The following is a 25,969-nucleotide window of genomic DNA, read 5'->3' as shown; positions in this document are numbered from 1 at the left end:
AGAAACTACAACTCCCACAACGCTTTGCGCTCAGATGCGCATGCGCACAGACTGGCGTGAAGCTGAGGAACGCCGTAAAGATCCGAGCCAGAATCCAGCGTCTGTGATTGGCTGAGTCGTACGTCAATCAGAACCCGGGCTGGATCAAGTTGCCCGGCCGCTTGTGTGAGTGAACCCTGGCTGCGGAGAGTGACGGCGGCGGTGTGCGCTCCGGGAGCCGGACAAGATGATGAAGTTTCGCTTCAGGCGGCAGGGGCACGACCCCCAGAGAGAGAAGATCAAGCAGGAGCTGTTTGCTTTCAATAAGGTGCGGGGCCGGGAGGGACGGTGATGGGGCCCCCGGGGGCTGCACAGGGGTCTGGTGCTGAGCTGCATGTATCTGCTGAGCCCCGATATAGTGCAGAGGGTCAGGGGGCTGCACTGTGCACCTATTATTGTGCGGAGCTGTGAATTGTCTCCGCAGTATTGTCCATAGATGCCCAGCAAAACAGTGAGTCCAGCTCTGGAGTATAATACAGGATGTAACTCCGGATCAGTAATGTAATGTATGTACACAGTGACTGCACCAGCAGAATAGTGAGTGCAGCTCTGGAGTATAATACAGGATGTAACTCAGGATCAGTAATGTAATGTATGTACACAGTGACTGCACCAGCAGAATAGTGAGTGCAGCTCTGGAGTATAATACAGGATGTAACTCCGGATCAGTAATGTAATGTATGTACACAGTGACTGCACCAGCAGAATAGTGAGTGCAGCTCTGGAGTATAATACAGGATGTAACTCCGGATCAGTAATGTAATGTATGTACACAGTGACTGCACCAGCAGAATAGTGAGTGCAGCTCTGGAGTATAATACAGGATGTAACTCCGGATCAGTAATGTAATGTATGTACACAGTAACTGCACCAGCAGAATAGCGAGTGCAGCTCTGGAGTATAATGCAGGATGTAACTCAGGATCAGTAATGTAATGTATGTACGCAGTGACTGCACCAGCAGAATAGTGAGTGCAGCTCTGGAGTATAATACAGGATGTAACTCAGGATCAGTAATGTAATGTATGTACGCAGTGACTGCACCAGCAGAATAGTGAGTGCAGCTCTGGAGTATAATACAGGATGTAACTCAGGATCAGTAATGTAATGTATGTACACAGTGACTGCACCAGCAGAATAGTGAGTGCAGCTCTGGAGTATAATACAGGATGTAACTCGGGATCAGTACAGGATATGTAATGTATGTACACAGTGACTGCACCAGCAGAATAGTGAGTGCAGCTCTGGAGTATAATACAGGATGTAACTCAGGATCAGTAATGTAATGTATGTACACAGTGATTGCACCAGCAGAATAGTGAGTGCAGCTCTGGAGTGTAATTTTTGATATAACCCAGGAGTCGCAGAGTCCTTTGCGAGCTCTTACTCCTCACTCCTCTGTGGACTTGCGGTCTGTGTCAGCTCCGGGTCAGGACAGGCCTCCCTACTGGTGAACAGGTGTAATGGTAGAACGTAGTGGCGCAGCCACAAATAGTCTTGAGAATATAAAAAGCAATAAAGTTAAGGAAGTGGTGAGGGGGAATGGGCTCCTCTGTTGTGAGAAGCCCACAAAACTATTTAGTGGAGCTGTCGAGCTGAACGTTTGACACCTGTAAACCAAGGTTGACAGAGCTTGTATCTAGCTGGGTGTCAAATAGGTCCTGCTGGTGCCCCAGTATAGCATGCAGCTTTGGGCTTGTCCGAAGTACAGAACCCCCTTCCTATGAAGTCGGTAGGTTGATCACCATTTAAATTCAATATATTATGAATGTGATGGAGGACAGAACTTCTGCGCTGATGGGTGAATGCGATGGACCAGTCTTGATGCTGCTCTCTTTCATTCGGAATCATATGTATATGTATGTATGTATGTATGTATGTAGTTTCCATTCACTGACCGTAAGCCGACTTCTTTTTAAAAAAACAAACTATGCCTCTAAGATTGTATAACTCCTACCAAAACTTGCTAATACTGCCTGCAGAAGTGGGTGATTACGGCTCTGGGACCCCGTACCCCAATGATTTGTTAAGTACCAGCAACATAAGTCTGTACTATTTCTATGAAGTGTGTGCCTGATTTTGAACACTATCTTGTAGATGATTTACGCTGATTCTGAGTTATGGTTTGCAGAGCTGTATTAGCAATTCTGCTTGTTACTGGAAACTGTCAACAAGCCTGATGTAAGACAACCCCACCCTCAACTGCTTGATTTCTTCCACATTTTAGTATCTCAGCCAAGTGTCCCTGTTCTTTATAAGAACTCAGGTCAGAGGATAGTAGAGAGGCTGACCATTTTCAAGAATAAACAGCAGAATAGTGAGTGCAGCTCTGCGGTATGATACAGGATGTAACTCAGGATCAGTAATGTATGTACACAGTGACTGCACCAGCAGAATAGTGAGTGCAGCTCTGGAGTATAATACAGGATGTAACTCAGGATCAGTAATGTAATGTATGTACACAGTGACTGCACCAGCAGAATAGTGAGTGCAGCTCTGGAGTATAATACAGGATGTTACTCGGGATCAGCAATGTATATACATAGATTCTTTTTCTCAATGTTGTGTATGTACTGGCTTTCTGTGGCTTTCCTGGCATTGTCTCGGTGGTGGTCAGCTCCGCTCTTAACCCCCTGGCACCGTATGGCATCCGGTTTTGCTGGGGATTTAGTCCTGTATCATCCCATTGTGTTCCTAATGAGAGCTGACACTGTCTGTCCGCCTCATTTGCTGGATCTGGGACATGTAGTGTTCGGATGGACAGACTAGAGAATATTCCCCCAGTAAATCGGGGACGACTCCACCTATTTCTGGGTGAGGCTGAAGTTCGCTGCTACGACAGCTTATTATTGTTTTACCCCACTTTCCCTGATTCCTGATGGAAAGATCAGGCTTGTTTTGGACTTTATAATGTATCATAATGTCTGGGTAATTCCCGTGGCTACATTCATCACCCAGCTTTCCCTGGTTCCAGATATGACTTCTGCAGTGATTCATTCCCTGCAGATGCTGTAATGGCCGCTATCTGCTGAGAGTTGTAGTTTGATAACCGCCCGGAGGTCGCTGATCTCGAGTGTGATTGAGTCAGGGCAGATGGAGAGGAAGGTGGGCTCCATGTGGACGTCTCCCCTGTTCATCCTGTGACTGCACAGCTGCAAGGCATTAACTTTAAGAAGTCCATTAAACTGCAAATCATGTCAGATAGCAGCAGCGCAGAAATACTTCACTGATATTATGATAAACTTGTGCATTGCCAAAGGTGGTCCGCAGGGACTGACCATGGACCCCGAGCCTTGGCAAAGCCTCGTCTGTGGACTCCATTGCATTGTTTCACCCCTTATTATAAAACCCTCTTTCCCTTTTTGCTCCTTCCTATAGTCCTGGGTGCAGCAGCTGGATCCCTCCTACACACTCAGCTGAGTGCCACTTCCCTGACTCAGCCAAGAGTAGACTCCAGTGTGTTGTAATGGATCCTGTCAGACAGCTGGGAGGACGAAGGCCCATACTATGAACTCGTAAAGCGATCCTCCTCCCCACACGTCTTACAGGAGATATACAGTCACAATAGTAATAATCTCCTACCATATAATAATCCCCAAGTCACACGTATGAAAATATTACCACTATAATACTGCCCCCTATGTACAAGAATATAACTACTATAATACTGCCCCCTATGTACAAGAATATAACTACTATAATACTGCCCCTATATACAAGAATATAACTACTATAATACTGCCCTCTATGTACAAGAATATATAATTCTGCCCTGATGTCTGCTTCTGTTCTGTCTGCTTTGCTGTTCTGTGCATTATGCGAGAACTTGTGAATTATTAAAGGTTTCGCGCTCCGCTCTGCATTATATATGACCTCTTCGCTGGCAGATCTTGGGGCTTCTGATCTGATTGTGACCCATCCATTTAAACCTGGAATAAACACGGGTACAGAGATCATCGGCAGGGTACTCCCATATCAGCCTCCGTGCATGTTGTGCAGATGTTGGTGGTATGCATCGTGTGGTGCAGCGCTCTCTGCAGGGTACGAGGTCGGCTTTGCAGTCTCTGCTCCAGGTTTTGGGGTTTTTAACCCTCAACTGGTGATGTGGGCTTTCCTATACCCCAGTGTTTAGAAATCTCTTATTTTTACAGGAAATGGATCCTGTTTGTTTTAATTGTTTTCTTATTGGCGATCGATTACACACGAGTATAACAAATTTTTGACACCCACAAATGGATGGAAGCTAGTGAGACATGTATCCTCATACCTTCATTTTACAATGAATGGCAGCCAAACAAAAATTCCCTGGGGTGTGGCAAACTCCACCTCACCAGTTGAGGGTTAATGATGTTTATGAAGCTTTGTGCAGAGATTTTGGTGCTCATCCTTCCTTGTATATTTGTAATCAGTGCTTTCCTCTTTTTTTTTTTCTTTAACGCTTTCTTTACTGCTACTTTCCTAATTCGTAGCTCCTCTGCATTGCAGTCCTCTATCGGCATGTAAGCAGTTAATCCTGGTAAAGGCTACCTCCGGTCATTGAGCAGAGGCCCCTCTTCCCGGGGTGGCATTGTGGTCCAGTCTTTCTGATCTGGCCCTCCTTTCTATGGCCAGAGCTGGAGTAATGATTACCCCCACCGTCACCCCTCCTCTTTGGGGTATTGTGCACTTTGTATAGAGGACAAAAGCCCCATTTTTCTCCTGTCCTGGATTAGATGCTGTATGGGAACAATGGTCGTCCCTAAACTTCTCCTCTCCCCCTCCATCTCCTCGCAGATCTGTATATCTGATGGAGGGGGGGCTACAGCGCTTTTTATGGAAAGTTCCGCATATCCTATATACTTACCATATGTCTTATATACCGTACATCCTTGCGCCCCCCCCCTCCCCGCGGTATCCGCAGTCTGTATTGTATGGACGCCACTGTTTTTAGTTTAAACTTCCTCGACCAAGCCTAAGAAATTCTTTAGAAATTCCTGGCCCCTTTGGGAACGGCGTTGACCCGGCCAGCTGCGGGGGGGCCGCCTACGATCTGCCTGTCCTATGGAGCCATTTCTGATCCTCCTATAAAGGCGACTTAAAGGGATCCTCAATATAAAAATCTGTTTGTTTGTTTTTTTGGGATGGGCTGTCTCATGCCTGTACCAGTGTCAGTCTATACTGCAGTTCTGACATTATATTCAGGATGGATTGAGAAATGGAATAGACACAGGAAATCGCTTATGCTTGCCCCCATTTATGGTTGCAATGATCACCTGACCTCCTCCGACCAGAAGAGGAAGCCAGGATTATGGTGCGGTACCATTTTTGAGTGAAAGCAGCTATGGTTCCTTATTCTGGATTTCCCCTTAAAGGGTCATTGGCTTCTTTAAAATTAAAATACCCTGGAGGCTCTCCACCCTAAACAATAAATGGACTGGGACATTGTAGAGGGAATATTATTTCCTTTTATCACTGTTTCTGGGAACATGGAGAAGGCCCCAATCAGAACTAAGATGGAGAAGATAGCAGGCCTTGTTACTTGTAGCAACCAATCACAGCGAAGCTTTCATCTTTCCAGAGCATAAAATAAAATGAATAGTGCCCTGTGATTGGTTGCTATGTGTAACAAAGCCCAGTGTTATCCAAGAGGGTACACAGTCACCAATCGCGGTGATGTGGGTAACGAGGCCTGTTTTAATAATTGAGGCCTTTACATTACATAGTTGTGGTGTAATAGGCACTGGTGCACCAAGATGAGTCTTCCTTCACCGTAGTATAGAGATAAAGGAAAGTTAGGGAGCAGATGCCACTATAAAATGGCTCTTATTTTGGTAAACTCACACCGTTGCTGAATTGGTGCCTTACATGTGTACCCCATGTTTTGCCAAAAATCTTAGGGGCCATTAAAAATATCAGATTGACCTTCTATAACCTGGTGATCTGGCTGCAAGCGTTCAGTTTGCCTGCACTGCCCCCACAGGGGAGAGGAGGCATTACACTATTCTCATTGAAATTGGCAACATGTTTGTTATTGGGTCCTCCAAAGACTGAAAAATCCTGAATCAGCTGTGCCACGGGGGATGTAGAGACGCCCCCATGTTCTCGTCTACAAGGCTCATATCTTGGGAAGGAGGGGGGACATCTCACTCACACATAATTAAAATCAGATTGTGGCAGAGATAATTTATCCATAGCGGATGCAGCTGTTTTGTGATCTCACCCAGGGGGAGAAGAGTCACTTCGTCGTTCAACCTGCTTCTTAAAGGAGCACCTCCCTCACCGGTGGGGTTTAGGGAGGATGGGGGATGTTGCTCTTGCTTTTATTTATTTTTCGGCATCGCCTCATGTTGTTGGCTGCGCTCCTTGTTTTGTTGGAATGGGCCCAGCTCTTGGAAGGTCAAGAAGTATTGGATTTTAATGAGGCTTTCTTATGTCCAGGTGTAATGGGGCGATTGTCTTGTAGATGGTGAGGTGCCAATTAGCGGGCTAGGGGTGAGGAGGTGATGAGAGGGCCCCCAGGGCCTTTGTTTACACTTAAATGGGGGTGGGGGTTATGCACTTTTATTTATTTTTCGGTAGATGCCAAGAAGGTTCTGGATAGTTTTCAGTGTATCTATTTTATTTATTTTTTTAAAGTTTTTTTTTTTCCCATCTTTATGAATTGGTATTTGTTGGCTAGAGCTTGTGGAAATAAGCACTTTTGCAATTTACTGTTTCTTAAAATTTGCAGTCGTTCTTGAGATATAACAATGTTTAAAGCATATCGCGTTGCCCTGGAGACCGACTACCGCTGCTGTCTAGCGTGTAAGAGCTTTGCTGAAGGTGGCCAGGATTAGGAAGTAACGGCATGCTTCAGAACAACACTTGCATGCTAAATGCACTGGACATGTTCTACTGTCTAGCAGCGGTGGTCGGTTTCCAAGGCAACGAGATGTAAACAGACTAAGTGTTACTATCTCGAAAATGGCTGAAAATTTTAATGAGCAGTAAATTGCCGAATTGCTTGTATTTACAAGCTCTGTCCATCCATATACTTTCTGAATATGGGAAATAACCCCTCTAAGCCTGCCAGGTCAGTTTTCTTGGTCAATAAGCGGAAGATACTTGCCTTGCGTCACTCCACTCTTAGAGGCCGGGGTGACTCTAGCTTTTTTTGTGCGGTGGCGATTGATGAATGATAGAGTGTGTGTAATAAATAAATAAATAAATAAATAAATATATTATATATTTTTTTTATGGTACAGTTCTGACCTGCCGCTTTTCTCCTTCCAGACTGTAGAACATGGATTCCCAAACCAGCCGAGCTCTCTCGCCTTCGACCCTGTGCTGCGGATTATGGCGATTGGTGCAAAATCCGGAGCTCTTAAAATGTATCCTTTTATTACAATTATTGGTCATGTGACGTTTCAAGGGCCCATGGGGTCGAGAAGAGGGGTCATACAGGTGGGGAAGTCTGGACCTCTCCATAAGACACAGAATAATCTTTAGGGTATGTGCACACGATGCAGAAATGAAGCAGAAAATTTCTGCATCATTTCTGCATCTCCCTGGCAGAAAAAACGCATGCAGATTGTGCATGCGTTTTTCCTGCAGAATACATGCGGATCCACATGCAGATTCACATGCGTTTCCGCATGCAGATTGACAAGCGCTTTCCAGGCGATGTTAGCATCACCTGGAAAGTGCTTGATAACTAGGTCACACTGTATAAATCCATGCAAATAGCATGGACTTATATAGTGTGACCCGAGAGAGTGTATATACTTACCTCCGATGGCCCGCGCTGTCCTGCTCACTCCGTTCTCCCGGCTGCCGGCAACTTTGAATTGAAAGACCTGCCGACGTCAGCGTCACGTGACCCGTCACATGACTCTGACGTCACCGCAGGTCCTACAACTCACTGCAAGTGCCGGGAACCAAGCGGGAGCGCAGCGCGGGCCGACAGATGGTAAGAATACATTTATTTTTTATTTTATTCTTCTTTTTACAGCTTTTTCAATGGTACCTGGGTGTGGATGAGACTCTCCTCTCCTCCACACCCGGGTACCATCCGCACATTAGAACGCACCAATTACGCAAGTACAAATGCTGTCTTGCGGAATTGGCGCGTTCTAATGCAAGTCAATGGCGGCGAAATCGCCGCGTTTCCGCAAAATTAATTGACATGCTGCGGATTTTTGACCGCAGCGTTAACGCTGCGGAAAAATCCGCATCATGGGCACAGCACATGCGGATTTCCATTGGGGAACATTGCTGCCCTTCTACCATGCGTTTTTCATGCGTTTACGCAACTGCAAAAACGCCGCGGAAACGCATGAAATACGCATCGTGTGAACACAGCCTAACTGTCCTAAATGATATATAAGCAAAAAAAAAAAAAGCCCACAGGTTGCATTGCCTAGCCGCATGTGCTGAAAAGGAGCCGGTTCAGCTCTGCTACATCACTGTACATGCATCTTGCATTATTGGTGCATGCACTGCGCTTGTCAGCAATAGACACGGGTTCTGGAGTCCTGTCCACTTCTGGGAAATATACACTCCAGACGAGGGGTCATCACCCAGCTTTCCTAAAATACTAGGTACACAGCCATGCTGGAGCCTTTATTTACTGTGAGTTCTCTCCTGTCCTTTCAGTGGTTTTGCCTGTATTGTGCCCCTGGCATCGTTCTGGGTGACCGCTCAGATGAGGGCACGGGGAGATGAGCGTCACCCAGCAACATCCCCCTATGAATAGGTTTTCTCTGCCCGTGTAGAAGGGATAGGACGTGGCCCCCTCTCCTTCCCAGAGCATGCTTGATGGCAGTGATGTGACCTGAAAAGAAGGGGCACAATTAGAGTTTTGCCCACTGTAACGGGCGCTGTGTCTGACAGACATTTGTTTCATGCTTGGGGCTGTCGGTTATTCTGTCATCCTTCACATAATGAAGATGGACTCATGCAGTAGTCACTTCACTCTGCCCCTGCCCCCTACTATGTGAAGACCGTGTCATATCCATCGCCCAGAAGGGGGCAACACTGAGCCCTGTAGAAATCTTCACACAGGATCAAAGACTGGGCCAGTTTTAATGGAAAATTCTATACAGAAAAAAGTTTTTCAAAACTTTTTTGCGAACTTTTTTCCAATGTAATTTGCAGCTATAACTGTTGATCTATGTGAATCATTCATGTTCATTTCTTTCTTGCCTCTTAGGCTGCGTGCCCACTATATGCATTTTTGCCACGGAATTTCCACAGCGAAAACTCTTGGTAATACGTGCCCCATGGTCCCCAATGATAATCCGCATGTGCTGTGCACATGCTGCGGAAATTTCCACTGCGGATTATCATTGCGGAAAAATACGCAGCATGTCCATTAATTTTGCGGACATTGACTTGCATTGAAACATATTATCCGTGTCGGCACATTTGCACATATGGATATTATGCGTCTCTATGTGCGGATGGTACCCGGGTCTGCAGAAGAGGAGACTCTCCTTCAGATCCGGGTACCATAGAAGCTGTTAAAAAAAATAAAATAAAATAAAAATAGAATTTAAAATAAAAAATAAAGATTATACTTGCCTTCCGATGGCCCCCAGTGTTTTCTCCTCTGTCAGGTCTGTGACCTGTCACATGACTTAATGACATCACCGCAGGTCCTTTCACACCACCGCGACCCATACAACAGACTGGACGCACCAGAGAAAAGACCAGGGGCCATTGGAAGGTAAGTATAATCTTTTATTTTTTACAATTTTTTTTATTTTTATTTTTTTAACTATTACTTGGTCACACTATATAAATCCATGCCGGTTGCATGGATTTATATAGTGTGACCAAGTTGTCAAGCACTTTTCCAAGTGATGCTAAAAGCGCTTGTTAACCCGCATTCAGAAATGCATGCAAAAATGCTTGACAAACGCTTCTACCTGGTAGGAAAAAAACGCATGTAAAATTCGCATGCGTTTTTCCTGCCGGGGAGATGCGGAAAAAATCTGCAGCATTTCTGTATCGTGGGCACATAGCCTTAGGCCGGCCATAAACATAAGCAACGGGTTGTGTTAGCATACTCCTTCCATCCAAAGCAATAAGGGGCTTTCAGATGTGTACGACGAAGTCTAAAAAAAAAAAAAAAGTAATTTTATATATAAATATTAATTTCTAAATCCCCCCCCCCCCATTTTAATATAAAACATGTACTGCTCAGGCCTATGAAATTGGAGTGGTCAATCAACAAATATCTGATGGGCAGCTTAAGTGACAGCTGCTGCAGATGTTAGTGCTGTCGTCCAGCTTTTTGTCAGGTTTTTTGCATGAATCCTCCTCATTGGTTTGAGCCATGGTTATTGATAAAATCCCAATCCCTCTCCCGGGCTCTGGCATGGTGTCTCCACATTTCATTTATTCTAGTGTTACCTTGCAGCTCCCACATCGGAGATGAGTGTCGTCCCATTAATGAGGGGCAGCGCTTGCACAGCTGTCAGTGAGATGGGAATATCGAGGTCACCCTTCCATTACCCGTCCTGCACACAGACGCTTATTCTCCAGCACAAAAGGACAATTGTGCGTCTGCAGCTGGGCCTGACGGTCGGGGTGAGGGTCTCTGTCAGCCCATGATGGCTCCAGCCTCGTCAGTCCCGTATAATGGTCACTATCGCCCCCAACTGGCATCTGGATTGGAACTTGGTTAGAACCTTTGCAATGGTCTTCCTGGTGGGGGCATACAAATTGTCAGCCTTAGGATTTTGCATTGGAAAGAGGAAAAATATCTTTGTACTGTTAGCCAATAGATTGAAGGTGTCTGTATGTATATATGTAACTGTATATGATGCAATTGCCAAAAGTACCTTGAAAAGTGGATTTTATGTACTAAATGTAAAATCTTAAACTCCCAGGAGACGCGCCTGTAACGGCTTGTTCTGCGCCACTCAGTCACATGCTGAGTCAGCGGGACCAGACCTGTCATCTGCTCTTTCCTTTACGTTAAAGTTCTGTAATCATGGTAACAAGCGGCACAGAAATCTACTGCGTATTGTCTCCCAAACACATCTGTTCCCAGGCAGGAGACCAACAGGGACGTGTGGGAGACGACGCTGCAACTGCTCATTAATAACTTCTAAGTGGGCAGTATTATAGTAGTTATATTCTTGTACATATTGGCAGTATTATAGTAGTTATATTCTTGTACATAGGAGCAGTATTATAGTAGTTATATTCTTGTACATAGGGGCAGTATTATAGTAGTTATATTCTTGTACATAGGAGCAGTATTATAGTAGTTATATTCTTGTACATAGGAGCATGGACAGCCCTCTTCAAATTATCCCACAGATGTTCAGTGATATTCAGGTCTGGGGACTGGGATGGCCATTCCAGAACATTGTAATTGTTCCTCTGCATGAATGCCTGAGTAGATTTGGAGCGGTGTTTTGGATCATTGTCTTGCTGAAAGATCCATCCCCTGCGTAACCTCAACTTTATCACTGATTCTTGAACATTATTGTCAAGAATCTGCTGATACTGAGTGGAATCCATGCGTCCGTCAACGTTAACAAGATTCCCGGTGCCAGCATTGGCCACACAGCCCCAAAGCATGATGGAACCTCCACCAAATTTTACTGTGGGTAGCAAGTGTTTTTCTTGGAATGCTGTGTTTTTTTTGCCGCCATGCATAACGCCTTTTTGTATGACCAAACAACTCAATCTTGGTTTCATCAGTCCACAGGACCTTCTTCCAAAAATTGGCTTCTCCAAATGTGCTTTTGCATACCTCAGCCGACTCGGTTTGTGGCGTGCTTGCAGAATCGGCTTCTTTCGCATCACTCTCCCATACAGCTTCTCCTTGTGCAAAGTGCGTTGTATAGTTGACCGATGCACAGTGACACCATCTGCAGCAAGTTGATGCTGCAGCTCTCTGGAGGTGGTCTGAGGATTGTCCTTGACTGATCTCACCATTCTTCTTCTCTGCCTTTCTGATGTTTTTCTTGGCCTGCCACTTCTGGCCTTAACAAGAACTGTCCCTGTGTTCTTCCATTTCCTTACTATGTTCCTCACAGTGGAAACTGACAGGTTAAATCTCTGAGACAGCTTTTTGTATCCTTCCCCTGAACAACTATGTTGAATAATCTTTGTTTTCAGATCATTTGACAGTTGTTTTGAGGAGCCCATGATGCCACTCTTCAGAGGAGATTCAAATAATAGAACAACTTGCAAGTGGCCACTTTAAGTAGCTTTTCTCATGATTGCATACACCTGGCTATGAAGTTCAAAGCTCAATGACGTTACAAAACCAAAAAAAGTGCTTTAGTAAGTCAGTAAAAAGTAGGTAGGAGTATTTAAAACCAGAAAATGATAAGGGTGCCCATACTTATGCACCTGTCAAATTTTGTTTGAATGCAGAGTGCACATTTTCTGTTAGTACAATAAACCTCATTTCAAGGCAGAAACATTACTGTGTCCAACAGTTATTACATATATCAAACTGAAATAGCTGTTGCAAAAATACCAATTTTTATGAAACATTAATTTAAGATTAATAGGGGTGCCCAAACTTTTTCATATAACTGTATATGCTTGTACATAGGGGCAGTATTATTGTAGTTATATGCTTGTACATAGGGGGCAGTAATATAGTAGTTTTTTCTTGTGCATAGGGGACAGTATTATAGTAGTTATATTCTTGATATTCTTGTACATAGGGGGCAGTATTATTGTAGTTATATTCTTGTACATAGGGGGCAGTATTTTATAGTAGTTATATTCTTGTACATAGGGGCAGTATTATAGTAGTTATATTCTTGTACATAGGGGGCAGTATTATAGTAGTTATATTCTTGTACATAGGAGGCAGTATTATAGTAGTTGTATGCTTGTACATAGGGGGCAGTATTATAGTAGTTATATGCTTGTACATAGGGGGCAGTATTATAGCTGATATATCCTTGTACATTATTTGCTTGGGGGCAGCATTGAGCTTGAGGGCTTTTTGGGTGATCTGTAGATAAATAGTTTTTGTTTTCGTGCTGTTGTCTGTGGTGTTGGCGTCTCTGCCCCTCTGGCACCCCTCGCCCGGCCTCTCTCTCTGCAGTGGGTCTTGGCGCTGGCAGGGGTCCATCAGTCGCTGGACTATGAATGGGTTTGTCCGCCTGATTTACTGCGTATCCCCGCTCTGTGTTCACACTGCTGTCCCCATCGCTGATTTATGAGGTTTAATCATTGGTGTGAGTTGCGCTTCTGGATGTCGCAGGTTCTGGGCAGGAAAGCGTCGGGTCCTCTGCAGTTGGAGAAGACTTGTTTGTTGCCCTTTTATTACAGTATTGTACAGCTGGGGATTTAGTATAACGTTGATGAACGTGTTTAGTGAAAGTCAAGGCCTTACAACTGTGGATAGAGATCAATATTCCTATTTAAAAGGACGGTATTAAAGGTGAAGTGTGTCTTCAACCTAGTTTGACATGTTCTGAATAGATCTATCCAGCGCCCATCACCCGCTGCTCCTTGGATCCTTTGCAGATTATCTCTTCCGCTGCTATAAATATTCTCCAGCGCCCCCCTCCGCCGTGCTCTGACCGTAGACGAGTTCATCTCCTTGACCCCTGGTGTTCTCTAGATATGGCGCGCCCGGCGTGGAGTTTACCGGACTGCACAAGGAAACCGCCACCGTGACCCAGATGCACTTCTTACCCGGACAGGTAGACTTTCTATTTTTTTTTTTTTTTTTTTTTTTTTTTTTAATTCCCCCTTCCCTCCAATTAAAATATATCTGCAGTCCATCGATGCCACATCGGCAGCAACTGATGCTGAAGTAAGAGGCATCGGATATCCCCTATTAATACTTCTATAGGGCATATTTCCTAGCAATGGAGTCATGCACCATATTCTGTATTGCAATAATGTGTTTCTATAGCTCCAACTACTGGTTGTTTGCAGAAATGCATCCATTCAGTTATTGGCTCCGTTGGTAAAAACCTGTCCTTTTTCTTTTCCTCCCCAGGGTCGGCTCCTCTCCTTGCTGGATGATAACACCATCCACCTGTGGGAGCTGCAGCAGAAAGATGGCTGCTCCTACCTTGAAGAAACCCGCAGCTTCCTCCTCCCAAGCCGACCAGGGTTCGACTGCGCTAAGTACTCACACCCCTTCCTTCTTTCTCACTCTTGTCTGTTAGATAGAATGGTCTGCACCCGTGTACCAGAGCATGATGGGAGTTGTAGTTTTACTACAGGGGGCGAGAGACTCGCTGCAGCCCATCAATGTACAATATTATGATTGGGGACTGGGTGTCCAAAAATATCACAGGGCTGACCCTATTATTGTTATTTTATAATATTATATATATATTACATTACTGGGATGACAAGAATTACTTGATTTATGGGGTAGTATTTTCCCACAATGCACTGCAGATTTTGGAAGCAGCTCTGGATGTGAACTGTGGATCAATCCTAGAAGTCATGACCCTTTTGAGGTCAGACTCGCCCCCGGACAGGTGGATCTGGCCCCCTAACGTGTGTAGCGTATAGTGCTGGTGACAGCACACAAGCGTGAGGAGGACGGCGTTCACTTTGGTGGAGGCTTTGTGGTGTCCCTTGTTCAGGACTTTTTCTTTCCTGTTTTAAAGGGGATGTCTAGGATTAGGGAAAAAAAAAAAACCTCCGCTGTTTTCTTCAAAACTCAGCACCACTTCTCTCTGCAGGTTGTGTATGGTATTGCACTCCAGCCCCATTCATTTTCATAGGAGTTGTGCTGCAATACTCAACACAACCAGGTGTGGTGCTGTTTCTGCAACAAGGCAGCCGTGTGCGTGTTGTTGTTTTTTTTTTTTTTTTTCTGATCATGGACGGTCTCCTTCTTCTAAGGTGAAGGATTTGCCGCCTCCTATGCCTGGTGTGATTTATCGCTTAGTTATGGCTGCCGGTGACTACGTGGGGGTGGGGGGGGATTTTTTAAATAGTGTAATGGGGTTGCCCAGAGTTGGAAAACAATCATGGTTGTCCGCAGTGAAGCAGAGCCGCAGTACCAGATGCAACCTGTGGATGTATGTGGCACTGTTTCTGAATTAAAGCGGCCATGTTTTTCCAATCCTGGCCGTGCCCTCTGATTGGATGCATTCCTGGTGAGCAGATGGTGATGGTCCGTGTCTGTGTTCAGTTCCCCTCCCAGCATTACCCGCGTGACGGTGATCCTGGTGGCGGCCTCCTGTGACGTCGCCGCCCTGGGGACGGAAGGTGGCGGCGTCTACTTCATCCAGATCCCGACCTTCAAACTCCTGGAAGATCAGACCTTGCTCCAAGACGAGATATTGCAGAGGTGAGGGCGTCCGTGCCCTGGGAGGCCATCGTGCTGGGCCTTGTAGTCCCTGCGGGATTTATTGTAGACTTCCTCCGCAGCCGCAGGTTGGAGCCCCACTTACATGTAATGCTGCGTGTCTGACCTGTATATATCATACTTTACAGCCTTCCAGAAGAATACAGATGCGGGAAGACCCTGGGTCCGGTCGAGTCTTTGCAGCAACATCCACAGCAGCCGAGCAAGATGCTCATCGGGTACAGCCGGGGACTGGTGACCGTGTGGGACCGAGAGGCCCGTAAGGGGGAACATCACTTCTTGGGGAACCAGGTGACTAGAAGAATCTGACCTGCTGTAATTCTCCTCCTCTGCCTGTTGATGGAGAATTCCTTAAATTTTTTACACTTTTCTTTTATCCCGCCAGCAACTGGAGAGTCTGTACTGCGAAAGCAACGGTTCGTCCTTCATCACCTCTCACAGTGACGGGGGATACATGGTGTGGGCCGCAAGCAGCAATTCCTCCACCACATCCCAGCCAGTCACTTCCACAATACCGTACGGTGGGTTCACCTCGAAATGTGTCCACCCCCACCCCCCATAGTAAAAATCCAGATCACCCTCACACTGAATATATGGGATTAATACTAACTTGGGAAGTGAGGGCGACAGCCGACGCTTCAATTTCCATTGAAGTAGGGACATCCTGCAATAACAAGGTAATTACAGCAGAGATTTGCTCTAAGAACCTGCCACCAAGTCTGAGATTCTTTATTCAGAGGCGGAGAAGTACACTTCCAAGGCAAGGGCCTCCTCTGTACAAAGGGCTTGTTTCAGATACGCTGGAGCTGGTGGTCAGTGATGAATATTGGAGTTTGCATCGATCCGATATTTACGGGAGATATATTTTCAGTGTTGTAGCGAAGGGACGAACATAACGCATTCACCCACATCACCATAAGGCCATTCTAAACCCACCAACTTAATATCGGTCCTATGGATGATGCTATCCATGCCATGTTTTATCTATAGAAAGTTAAAATCGCAACGGCCATGTCACAGTACGTCGTGACACTCACCCTCCCCACCATTAGGACAAATTCAAAACCAGTTTATCCAGTTCTGGTCCATTCCAAATGCCCATATGGACGCACTTTGCCAACTAGACTACATTCTCGCAAAGAAGTCATAGAAAAAAAAAAAATGGCGGACAAATACGCTGTCAGCAGTAGCGGTGAAATGATGAAGCGTTCTCACGCCATGTTCTTTGCGTTGTTCTAGGTCCGTTTCCTTGCAAAGCAATTAATAAGATCCAGTGGCAGTCCAGCAGTTGCGGGTAGGTGTCTGTAGGACCTGAGATATGGGGGGGTCTCTATTGCCCCCCCCCCCCCGCTGCTATTTCCTCCCTGTGATGTGGGGGCCGCAGCTGTTTACATCTTTAATATCCCATGTCTTAATGTTACAGGAAGTAATTTCCTTCCTTCCCTTTTCTTGGCTGCAGGAATCACTTCATCACGTTCAGCGGCGGCATGCCTCGCGCCAGCTATGGAGACCGCCACTGCGTCACCATAATGCAAGGAAAGAACCTGGTGACCTTGGACTTCACCTCTCGTGTTATCGACTTCTTCACCGTCTCGCCAGTGAAGAGTGAGGACGGTACGATACCTATGGGGGTGTCTGACGGGAGACGTTTATGGCACATCCATTGTCCCCTACACTCGAATATCCATAGGATATGCCATAAATGCCCGGTGGGTGCGAGCAGCAGGTTGCCGAACATTCACCCATTCGCTCCATTCATTGCGATAGGTTTTCTATAGACCATACATTCATGGAGGAAACTCTGCTCAAACATTTTGTAGAAGGGACAAAATTGCTGACGTATCAAAATCCCCAGCTCGGCGTAAGGAAAAGGAGCATGCAATCCGCTCCCATTTATTGCTTTATTCCACTTGTCTCTAGGTCACGACAACCCCTCAGCCCTGGTGGTCCTGGTGGAGGAAGAGTTGGTTGCAATTGACCTTCAGACCCCCGGTTGGCCCACGATCCCTGCCCCTTATCTTGCCCCGCTCCACTCTTCGGCCATCACCTGCTCTTATCACATTTCCAATGTGACGCTGAAACTTTGGGAGCGGATTATTCTCGCCGGCGAGCAGCAGAACCCGCACTTCTCATCTGTGGTGAGTGTGCCGACTTCTCCATGCCGTCCTCCATCTTGGAAGGAGGATGCGTTGGCCTTTCCTGCTCCATATTTTTGGATGAAGTCGTTCCTCAAATTTTTATAAATGTCACTTTCTGTTTCAGAGCTGGCCCATAGACGGTGGGAAGAGCTTGGCTGAGGAGCCTTCTCAGAGGGGCCTGCTGCTTACAGGGTGAGGAGAAGATGGGGTTGGAGATTATTGCGTTGCACCAAATATGACGTAATTTGGTTTTAAGTTGCGTTCTTAAAGGGATATAAATAAAAGAAATCCCGTTTCGGCAGCTGTATGACTTCCCACATGCGCTCCCTTAGGATGTCTCTCTGTGCACTGCTGCAGCTGGAATCCTGGGTTAGGTCTCGTAATCTGGCGTCCTGGATGGGGGCCTTCCTGTGTTATCTGGAGCTGCAGGGGAGGAACGCTGGCTTGTGTGTGGGCTCGCAGGGGCCTCGCCTTTATTATGTTGCAGCTGAGCCAGAAACTGGATGGGAACATTGGAAAGTCAGATCCTGGGACTGGAGTAAAACCCTCGGGAGCTGGGAGTGTAGAGTCGGGTCAGCACAAGTGCAGATGTGCGGGGGAGAAGTGAGCGCCGCCGAATTGTACTCCCGGCTCCTTGTCTGCTTATAGGGACCCCCTTATTTGCACCTTACATGGCGTCACCTCCAACTTCTTGCTTTTTATATTACTTTCCCTCGTCTTCCAGACATGAAGATGGCACCGTGCGCTTCTGGGACGCTTCCGGTGTCGCTCTGCGGCCGCTCTATAGGCTTTCCACCGCCGGGATCTTCCAGACAGACTGCGACCACAACGAGAGCTTGAACCAGAGCGGAGATGAAGACTGGCCGCCGTTCCGCAAGGTGCATACTTAAAGGGATTTCAACCCAAAACCTTTTTTATAATGTCCCACATATCAGTAAATCAGAAGTCACCGCTGTAGTCCAAGGAACGCAGCCTTATTGGTTGTCTCCTTTTGATTTGGCTCATCGGAAACTGTGCGATGTGACGCCGGTCTTCACCCTGGGACATCGCATCAGATGATCGTCCATGTTGGCACCGGCTGCGTCGCCATGTGACACGATTTGGTATTTTTTTTGCCATTGTAGACCCCACAAATGCAAAACTACAACTCCCAGCATACCCACATGGTGTAAGGACTGCAACCCCTAGCATGCCCTGACAGCCGGAGGTTGCAAAACGTACCACATCTTGTATCATGGGCTGTCGGCGAATGCTGAGACTTGTGGTTTTGCAATGAATTCACATTACTATTGCACAGAACGAAGCCACCGCCGCTGTTTACGTGTTCCATTCATGGCTGCCGGCGGTGCAGCCGGACCCTGGGTTGTGTTTGCTCTTGGCTCGGGTGTGTGCGGAGCATCTGGTGCGCAGATCTCCGCTCTGTCCCGGCCATGTGTTCTGCTCACATCTGTGATTTACTGCTCTGCTCTCGGAGGAGGACTCTGTAATGTTTTGGATTTGTGCGCGCCGCAGACTTCTTCTTCTTGATGCATCTGCATCAGGACGACAGCGGGGGGTGCTGTACATAAACTATCCCCTGAGAAAAATGAGGCTCTCGATCCTTCTTAGTCCAACTTTGACATAACCACTGCGTAATTTCTTCCTTGTACTGATTTTGTTTTTTATTTTTTCCTGCTGCATTCACACCCAAAGCTGATTCCAAGCTGCCGTCATAGGAGCAGTGAGGGATTTGCAAAGACTATTCCCTCCCACGTGTCCTGATAATCCACCACCTGTAGCGACAGCGCCCTCTGCAGGCGGGAAATGCAATTGCAGCATATAGTATATACAGGGCCATTACATGCATATCACTTTACTGTACGTTGCATTTTTCCAGGTCGGCTGCTTTGACCCATACAGTGATGACCCTCGGCTCGGCATCCAGAAGATCGCCCTCTGCAAGTACAGCAGCAAGCTGGTGGTGGCGGGGACCGCAGGACAGGTACTGCAGCCATCACTGAGCGCGAGGGGACATCAGAGCCATCTTATAGGGCCGGGATCTGACCTAGAGGCAGATGGAGGGTGACTTTTTAGCGGTTCCTTCTCTTCTAGGTTCTCGTCATGGATCTGAACGATGATAAATCCGATCACCTGGTCAGCGTGGCCACCGTCGACCTCCTACAAGACCGAGAGGGCTTCACGTGGAAGGGGCACGATAGGTTGACCCCTAGAAACGGCTCCTTGTTTTTCCCGCCCGGCTTCCAGACCTCCTTGCTGTTGCAGTGTATGCCGCCTGCGGCCGTCACCGCTGTCTCCTTACATTCAGAATGGAATCTTGTGGCGTTCGGCACCAGCCATGGATTCGGGGTCTTCGACTATCACCGGAGGAGTCCTGTCCTGGCCAGGTAACCATTGAACGACCGATCGTTTTCATTATTTAAGGTGCCACCCGGTTTACTTACAAGCTGATGAGTGATGCATCGTCTATATGGCCATTTTGCCCTCTTACGCTGCGGCTGCCACCCCTCCCCTTCTCCTCATTAATAATACACCATGCTGTCTCTGCCAGTGTTGGTCCTGGGAACGCAGAGACGTCTCATATTTTGATACGTTAAGTGGTTTATGGTTGAAGCTTGTTAAACTTGCGAACGCTAACAAACCGCTCTCAGCGTTGCGGTGTAATGCATCCTGCCAGGGACGCTTGTTTTGACTGTGCCAATCCGTGGAGATGAGGACGGGGGGGGGGCGTCTGGGTAATAAAACAGTTGCAGGAGCCGCTAATATTGAATGCTACCTCTACAGGTGCACGTTACACCCCAATGACTCCCTGGCCATGGAGGGTCCCCTGTCCCGGGTCAAGTCTCTGAAGAAGTCTCTCCGACAGTCATTCCGAAGAATAAGGAAGAGCAGGGTGTCTGGGAAGAAGAGGCTGAACCCCGCCAGCCCCAACAGCAGGGTAAGTGACTGATAACAGCATCTGGAGCATGTGACCACCCAAGACCCCCACTAACTTATTCTGCTTGCTTTCCAGCTCCAAGAGGCCAATGCACACTTAGCAGAGCAGCCAGGTCCCCATGACCTAGACATAGCGCCCGTGCAGAGAAGGATCGAGCCGCGATCTGCAGATGACTCCCTTTCTGGCGTGGTGCGCTGCTTGTATTTTGCTGACACCTTTTTGCGGGACGGTGAGCATCATTCTCATCTGACTAATATAATACTGCCCCTATATACAAGAATGCAACTACTATAATACTGCTCCCTATGTACAAGAATACAACTGCTATAATACTGCTCCCTATGTACAAGAATACAACTGCTATAATACTGCTCCCTATGTACAAGAATACAACTACTATAATACTGCTCCCTATGTACAAGAATATAGCTACTATAATACTGCTCCTATGTACAGTTTGGTGACTTTTCCATCTTCCCCCTACATTAGCCGTCCACCACGGCCCCACAATGTGGGCAGGCACGAACTCTGGCTCAGTATTTGCTTACGCGCTGGAGGTCCCTTCTCGGGAGAAGTTCTCGGACCGCTCTGCAGAAGCTGTACTTGGGAAAGAGATTCAGCTCATGCATCGAGCGCCAGTTGTTTCCATCGCAGTTCTGGACGGGCGAGGAAACCCTCTCCCGGAGCCTTTTGAGGTGTCGCGTGACTTGGCAAAAGCTCCTGACATGCAGGGGACGCACTCCGTGCTCATCGCTTCCGAAGAACAGTTTAAGGTCTGTCTAGATCACTTGGAGAAGACGCCGGCTTTTCGCAGCAGCCGCCTGGCATTGAGCCTAATTTCTGCCTTTCATTTTTTTCAGGTCTTTACTTTGCCCAAAGTCAGTGCCAAAACTAAATTCAAGCTGACGGCACATGAAGGCTGCCGGGTACGTAAGGTGGCTCTGTCCAGCTTCACCAGCTCTGCGTCTGAGGATTACTCCGAGAACTGCCTGACGTGTCTGACCAACCTGGGTGACATCCACGTCTTCAGTGTCCCTGGTCTGCGGCCACAAGTGCGCTACGACTGCATCCGCAAGGAGGACATCAGCGGGATTGCGTCCTGTGTGTTCACCAAGTACGGTCAAGGTCAGACATTGCCGAGGTTTTCTGATCCAGGGGAAGCGGAGGGATCGTCAGAATTTTCCGTTATGGATTTCTATTTTTTTATTCCCCCTCTTAGGATTTTATCTGATCTCCCCCTCCGAATTTGAGCGTTTTTCTCTCAGTGCCAAGAATATCACGGAGCCGCTGTGCTTGGTGGAGTTTGATCGTCCCCATGATCCTTTGTATATCAGGTAAAGAGCTGGGGGGGTCCCATTTGTCGTATTTGAGGGGACACAAAGTCATTATTATTGGAAAGCTCATAGACTTCTTCTGCTTTCAGTAATAAGGAAATCTTATCCCCTAAAAACACCCAAGCCAACGGCACGCACATCCCCCGCGAGTCTGACAGCACCCCGCTCCTATCTGAAGGTGAGTGTGACCCCCTGCCTGTCTTGATTCCTGCAATTTTGCTCAATATATTTATTATCTTTATTTATTTTTTTTTTTTACTTTTTATAGCAAATTCATGTGAGCACAGCACCACGTTATCGCCCTCTCCTCTGGACTCTCCCTTAAACAGCACAGACACCACTTTGGACACAACCGGTGACATTACAGTGGAGGATGTGAGAGACCTGCTGGGGTGAGCGCCACAGTAACTACAGTGCCTACAAGTAGTATTCAACCCCCTGCAGATTTAGCTGGTTCACACATGCGGAATTAACTTGGCATTGTGACATTTGTACTGTAGATCAGCCTGGAAGTGGGAAATGCACTGCAGCAAATTTTTTTTTTTTTTTTTTTTTTTTTTTTTAAAACGTTAAAAGTTAATTCAGAGTGTCATTTATTATTCAACCCCTCAAACCACAAGAATTCTGTTTGGTCCCCCTAAAGTATTAAGAAGTAGTTCAGGCACCAAGAATAATGAGCTTCACATGTGTGGATTAAAGATCTCTTTTGCCAGCCTTTTCTGACTATTTAAGACCCTCCCCAAACTTGTGAACAGCACTCAGACATGGTCAACATGGGAAAGACAAAGGAGCATTCCAAGGCCATCAGAGACAAGATCGTGGAGGGTCACAAGGCTGGCAAGGGGTACAAAACCCTTTCCAAGGAGTTGGGCCTACCTGTCTCCACTGTTGGGAGCATCATCCGTAAGTGGAAGGCTTATGGAACTACTGTTAGCCTTCCACGGCCAGGACAGCCTTTGAAAGTGTCCTCCCGTGCCGAGGCCAGGCTTGTCCGAAGAGTCAAGGCTAACCCAAGGACAACAAGGAAGGAGCTCCGGGAAGATCTCATGGCAGTGGGGACATTGGTTTCAGTCAATACCATAAGTAACGTACTCCACCGCAATGGTCTCCGTTCCAGACGAGCCCGTAAGGTACCTTTTACTTTCAAAGCGTCATGTCAAGGCTCGTCTACAGTTTGCTCATGATCACTTGGAGGACTCTGAGACAGACTGGTTCAAGGTTCTATGGTCTGATGAGACCAAGATCGAGATCTTTGGTGCCAACCACACACGTGACGTTTGGAGACTGGATGGCACTGCATACGACCCCAAGAATACCATCCCTACAGTCAAGCATGGTGGTGGCAGCATCATGCTGTGGGGCTGTTTCTCTGCCAAGGGGCCTGGCCATCTGGTCCGCATCCATGGGAAGATGGATAGCACGGCCTACCTGGAGATTTTGGCCAAGAACCTCTGCTCCTCCATCAAGGATCTTAAGATGGGTCGTAATTTCATCTTCCAACAAGACAACAACCCAAAGCACACAGCCAAGAAAACCAAGGCCTGGTTCAAGAGGGAAAAAGTCAAGGTGTTGGAGTGGCCTAGTCAGTCTCCTGACCTTAACCCAATTGAAAACTTGTGGAAGGAGCTCAAGAATAAAGTCCACATGAGACACCCAAAGAACCTAGATAACTTTGAGAAGATCTGCATGGAGGAGTGGGCCAAGATAACTCCACAGACCTGTGCCGGCCTGATCAGGTCTTATAAAAGACGATTATTAGCTGTAATTGCAAACAATGGTTATTCCACGAAATATTAAACATAGGGGTTGTATAATAATTGACCCACACTTTTATGTTTAAAATTTAATAAAATTCAACTGAGCAACATAACTTTTTGGTTTGTAAGATTTATCCTTCTGTTCATAAATCCTACTCTCGTTTGCAGTTTGAAGGCTCGAACTTATTTGCATCTTATCAAACTAGCTAAATCTGCAGGGGGTTGAATACTACTTGTAGGCACTGTATATCCCCAATACACAGTCTTCATAGGTGATCTGCAGAACCAGACACCGCCACATGGACAAGAGCGGCGCTGTGCTACTCCTATAGGGTGCATTTCTGGCTCTAAGAGTCTGACTCCCTCACGTCGCTCGTTATTGGCCTGTTTCGCTCGGGGGCTCCTTACTCGTTACAAGCGCAGGATCCCCCCCGTATACTACTAATGCTGCAACGTTTCTCATTAGATCCAATGAAGAGTCAGAGAAAAATATGAAGAATTCGACAGACGAGACGCGGTCCCCCGAGATCCTGATCAAGTGAGGTCGGTGCCAGCAGTTCTCGGTGCCCACGTGGCACTTATAGTTTGTGCAGGAGCCTTGCAAGCCTCCTCCCCCGCCGGCGTCCCTGCTCCTCTTGATGAGCGCGACATCTTGTGTGTCAGGCCTGGTAGGATGCAGCGTTTGGGGCCATAGAATACTAATGTGGCCACTGGACCGGGTCGTGTGAATTTATTTGCTATTGTCTAATATTTTTGGATCCAGGAGTTATTGCATGAATGGCAATTCCATAACAGAAGTAGATTATCAGAATTGCCACCTTTTAGTTGTGTGGAATTGCTCTTCATGCTATTGCCTGCAGGGTAAGAACAGGATTTGCATTTATGCCAGTTTCATCCTCCATCTTTCTTTTCCAGGGTCGGTCTGACCTGGTTTACATCCGTCTTCACGGCTGCTTCTCCATTGGACCTCTCTTCTAAAAAGCCTCATCCTGATGACACCAGCGCCGCCGCCTCCTGCACTGGTGAGCCCCCAATACCCGGCTCCATCAAGTTGCCTTTTGCATCGGTGGATGATCACCGCCTTGTGCCTCATTCCATACGTCCGATATTCTCCATGATTCCAGAATTTTGTGGGATGGATCCCCCCTCCCCCACACTTGTCTCTTGAGCCACAGACCACTAAAGACTGTGACATTTCAGTATTGCAGTAGCCTGGAATCCATTAATTTTTTATTTTTATTTTTTTTACATGCATTGCTGATAATTACCATCATGGACGCCAGTGAGGCCGCTGGTCATGTGATTCGCCCGCGGTTGCTTTCTTTTTATACGGATTTGCTGCTCTATATCGCAGTCTGCATCTTGCACAAATAAAATTTAAAAAAATTGTGTAAAATTGTTTAAAAACGTCCCCAGCAATAACCCCGCTCGCTCGATATCGAGGCATGGACATGGCGCCTGCTATTACCCGGTCATCCCTGCTTGGCGGCAAATGTGAATGTGAACACCGGGCCGCGGACCGCTTGTTTGTACACGACTGTGAGTTACGGACCCCTGCTGCATTCGAGGGGTTAATCAACTTTTTGTTTTGCGACCATTAGATCTATTTTTGTACGCCTTCTTGCCTTCCATTTCCGAGGCTGATTTTTGGTACCGCTTTTCTGTGAAGCTACTAGGATTTGTAACGAGGGGCAGATCGCGAGATTGGGGGGTGTAAGCGCTGGTAACGCGTGGCTCTGGAAGGAACTACTAGTCCCAGCGTGGCACTGGACGACGGCAGCGTGGAGCTGCAGGTTATCTCGCCGCGAGTAGAAGGGGGGTGTTTTGTTAACATTTATTGTCTCTGACAAGATTCTTTTGAAGAATTATCCAATTTACATGGATTTTATTTTTCTGTTTAGGATGTGATCTTATTTTATTGCAATTTTTTTTTGTTGTTTAGCTTTTTTGTTTAGATATAAAATGTTTTTTTATTAAAATAAAGAATATTGTTAGTCTCTTTGTGAAATGAAATGAAGCATGTAACGTCTGTAAATGGGAGCCGGAAAATCCCGGTCGTGTATCTGCTATTGTGGGGGGTGTACAGAGAAATAGTAGGACCACGGTGAACATGCTGTGGGGCAATAAATTGTCCACCATCTCTCTGTAATGTCTTTTTAGGGATTGGAGGTTCAACTCTCACACCCTGCTCAAAATCCTCTGCTTTCCTTTAAACCTTGATTGATAGAATTTTTGGCTACACACCCACCACTAGGGGGAGCTCACTGCACTCTACAGGTCTCTACATGTAGATGCTGATTTATATACAGCCGCCACTAGGGGAGCTCGCTCCATGTAGATGCTGATTTATATACAGCCGCCACTAGGGGGAACTCACTGCATGTAGATGCTGATTTATATACAGCCGCCACTAGGGGGAACTCACTGCATGTAGATGCTGATTTATATACAGCCGCCACTAGGGGGAGGTCTCTACATGTAGAT

General features: G+C 46.7%; 1 protein-coding gene across 2 annotated transcripts; it reads left to right on the top strand.

The window, feature by feature from the left end:
* The first annotated feature begins 90 nt into the window (after nucleotides 1-90).
* Nucleotides 91-25,486, top strand: LLGL1 (LLGL scribble cell polarity complex component 1). Of its 2 annotated transcripts, none has more exons than XM_073648473.1 (23): nucleotides 91-307; nucleotides 7,290-7,387; nucleotides 13,606-13,687; nucleotides 13,990-14,105; nucleotides 15,145-15,303; nucleotides 15,450-15,612; nucleotides 15,707-15,842; nucleotides 16,561-16,615; nucleotides 16,781-16,935; nucleotides 17,242-17,459; nucleotides 17,584-17,651; nucleotides 18,184-18,337; nucleotides 19,336-19,440; nucleotides 19,551-19,843; nucleotides 20,241-20,394; nucleotides 20,470-20,623; nucleotides 20,884-21,167; nucleotides 21,255-21,519; nucleotides 21,614-21,728; nucleotides 21,818-21,906; nucleotides 21,997-22,120; nucleotides 23,952-24,028; nucleotides 24,401-25,486. In XM_073648473.1, exons 1-22 carry the CDS (start codon nucleotides 227-229, stop codon nucleotides 24,025-24,027), a joined length of 3,144 nt encoding a protein of 1,047 aa, XP_073504574.1. In that variant the 5' UTR covers nucleotides 91-226; the 3' UTR covers nucleotide 24,028; nucleotides 24,401-25,486. The 2 variants fall into 2 exon arrangements, with proteins under 2 accessions (XP_073504574.1, XP_073504573.1); XM_073648472.1 differs by having other exon boundaries at nucleotides 13,990-14,120.
* Nucleotides 25,487-25,969: the final 483 nt, after the last annotated feature.

This window comes from Phyllobates terribilis, unplaced genomic scaffold, assembly GCF_046119375.1.
Source record: "Phyllobates terribilis strain yellow unplaced genomic scaffold, ASM4611937v1 Scaffold_9__5_contigs__length_417890890, whole genome shotgun sequence".
NCBI lineage: Eukaryota > Metazoa > Chordata > Amphibia > Anura > Dendrobatidae > Phyllobates > Phyllobates terribilis.
Note: the sequence above shows the minus strand (reverse complement) of the source record. Positions and strands in the feature narration are given on the sequence as shown.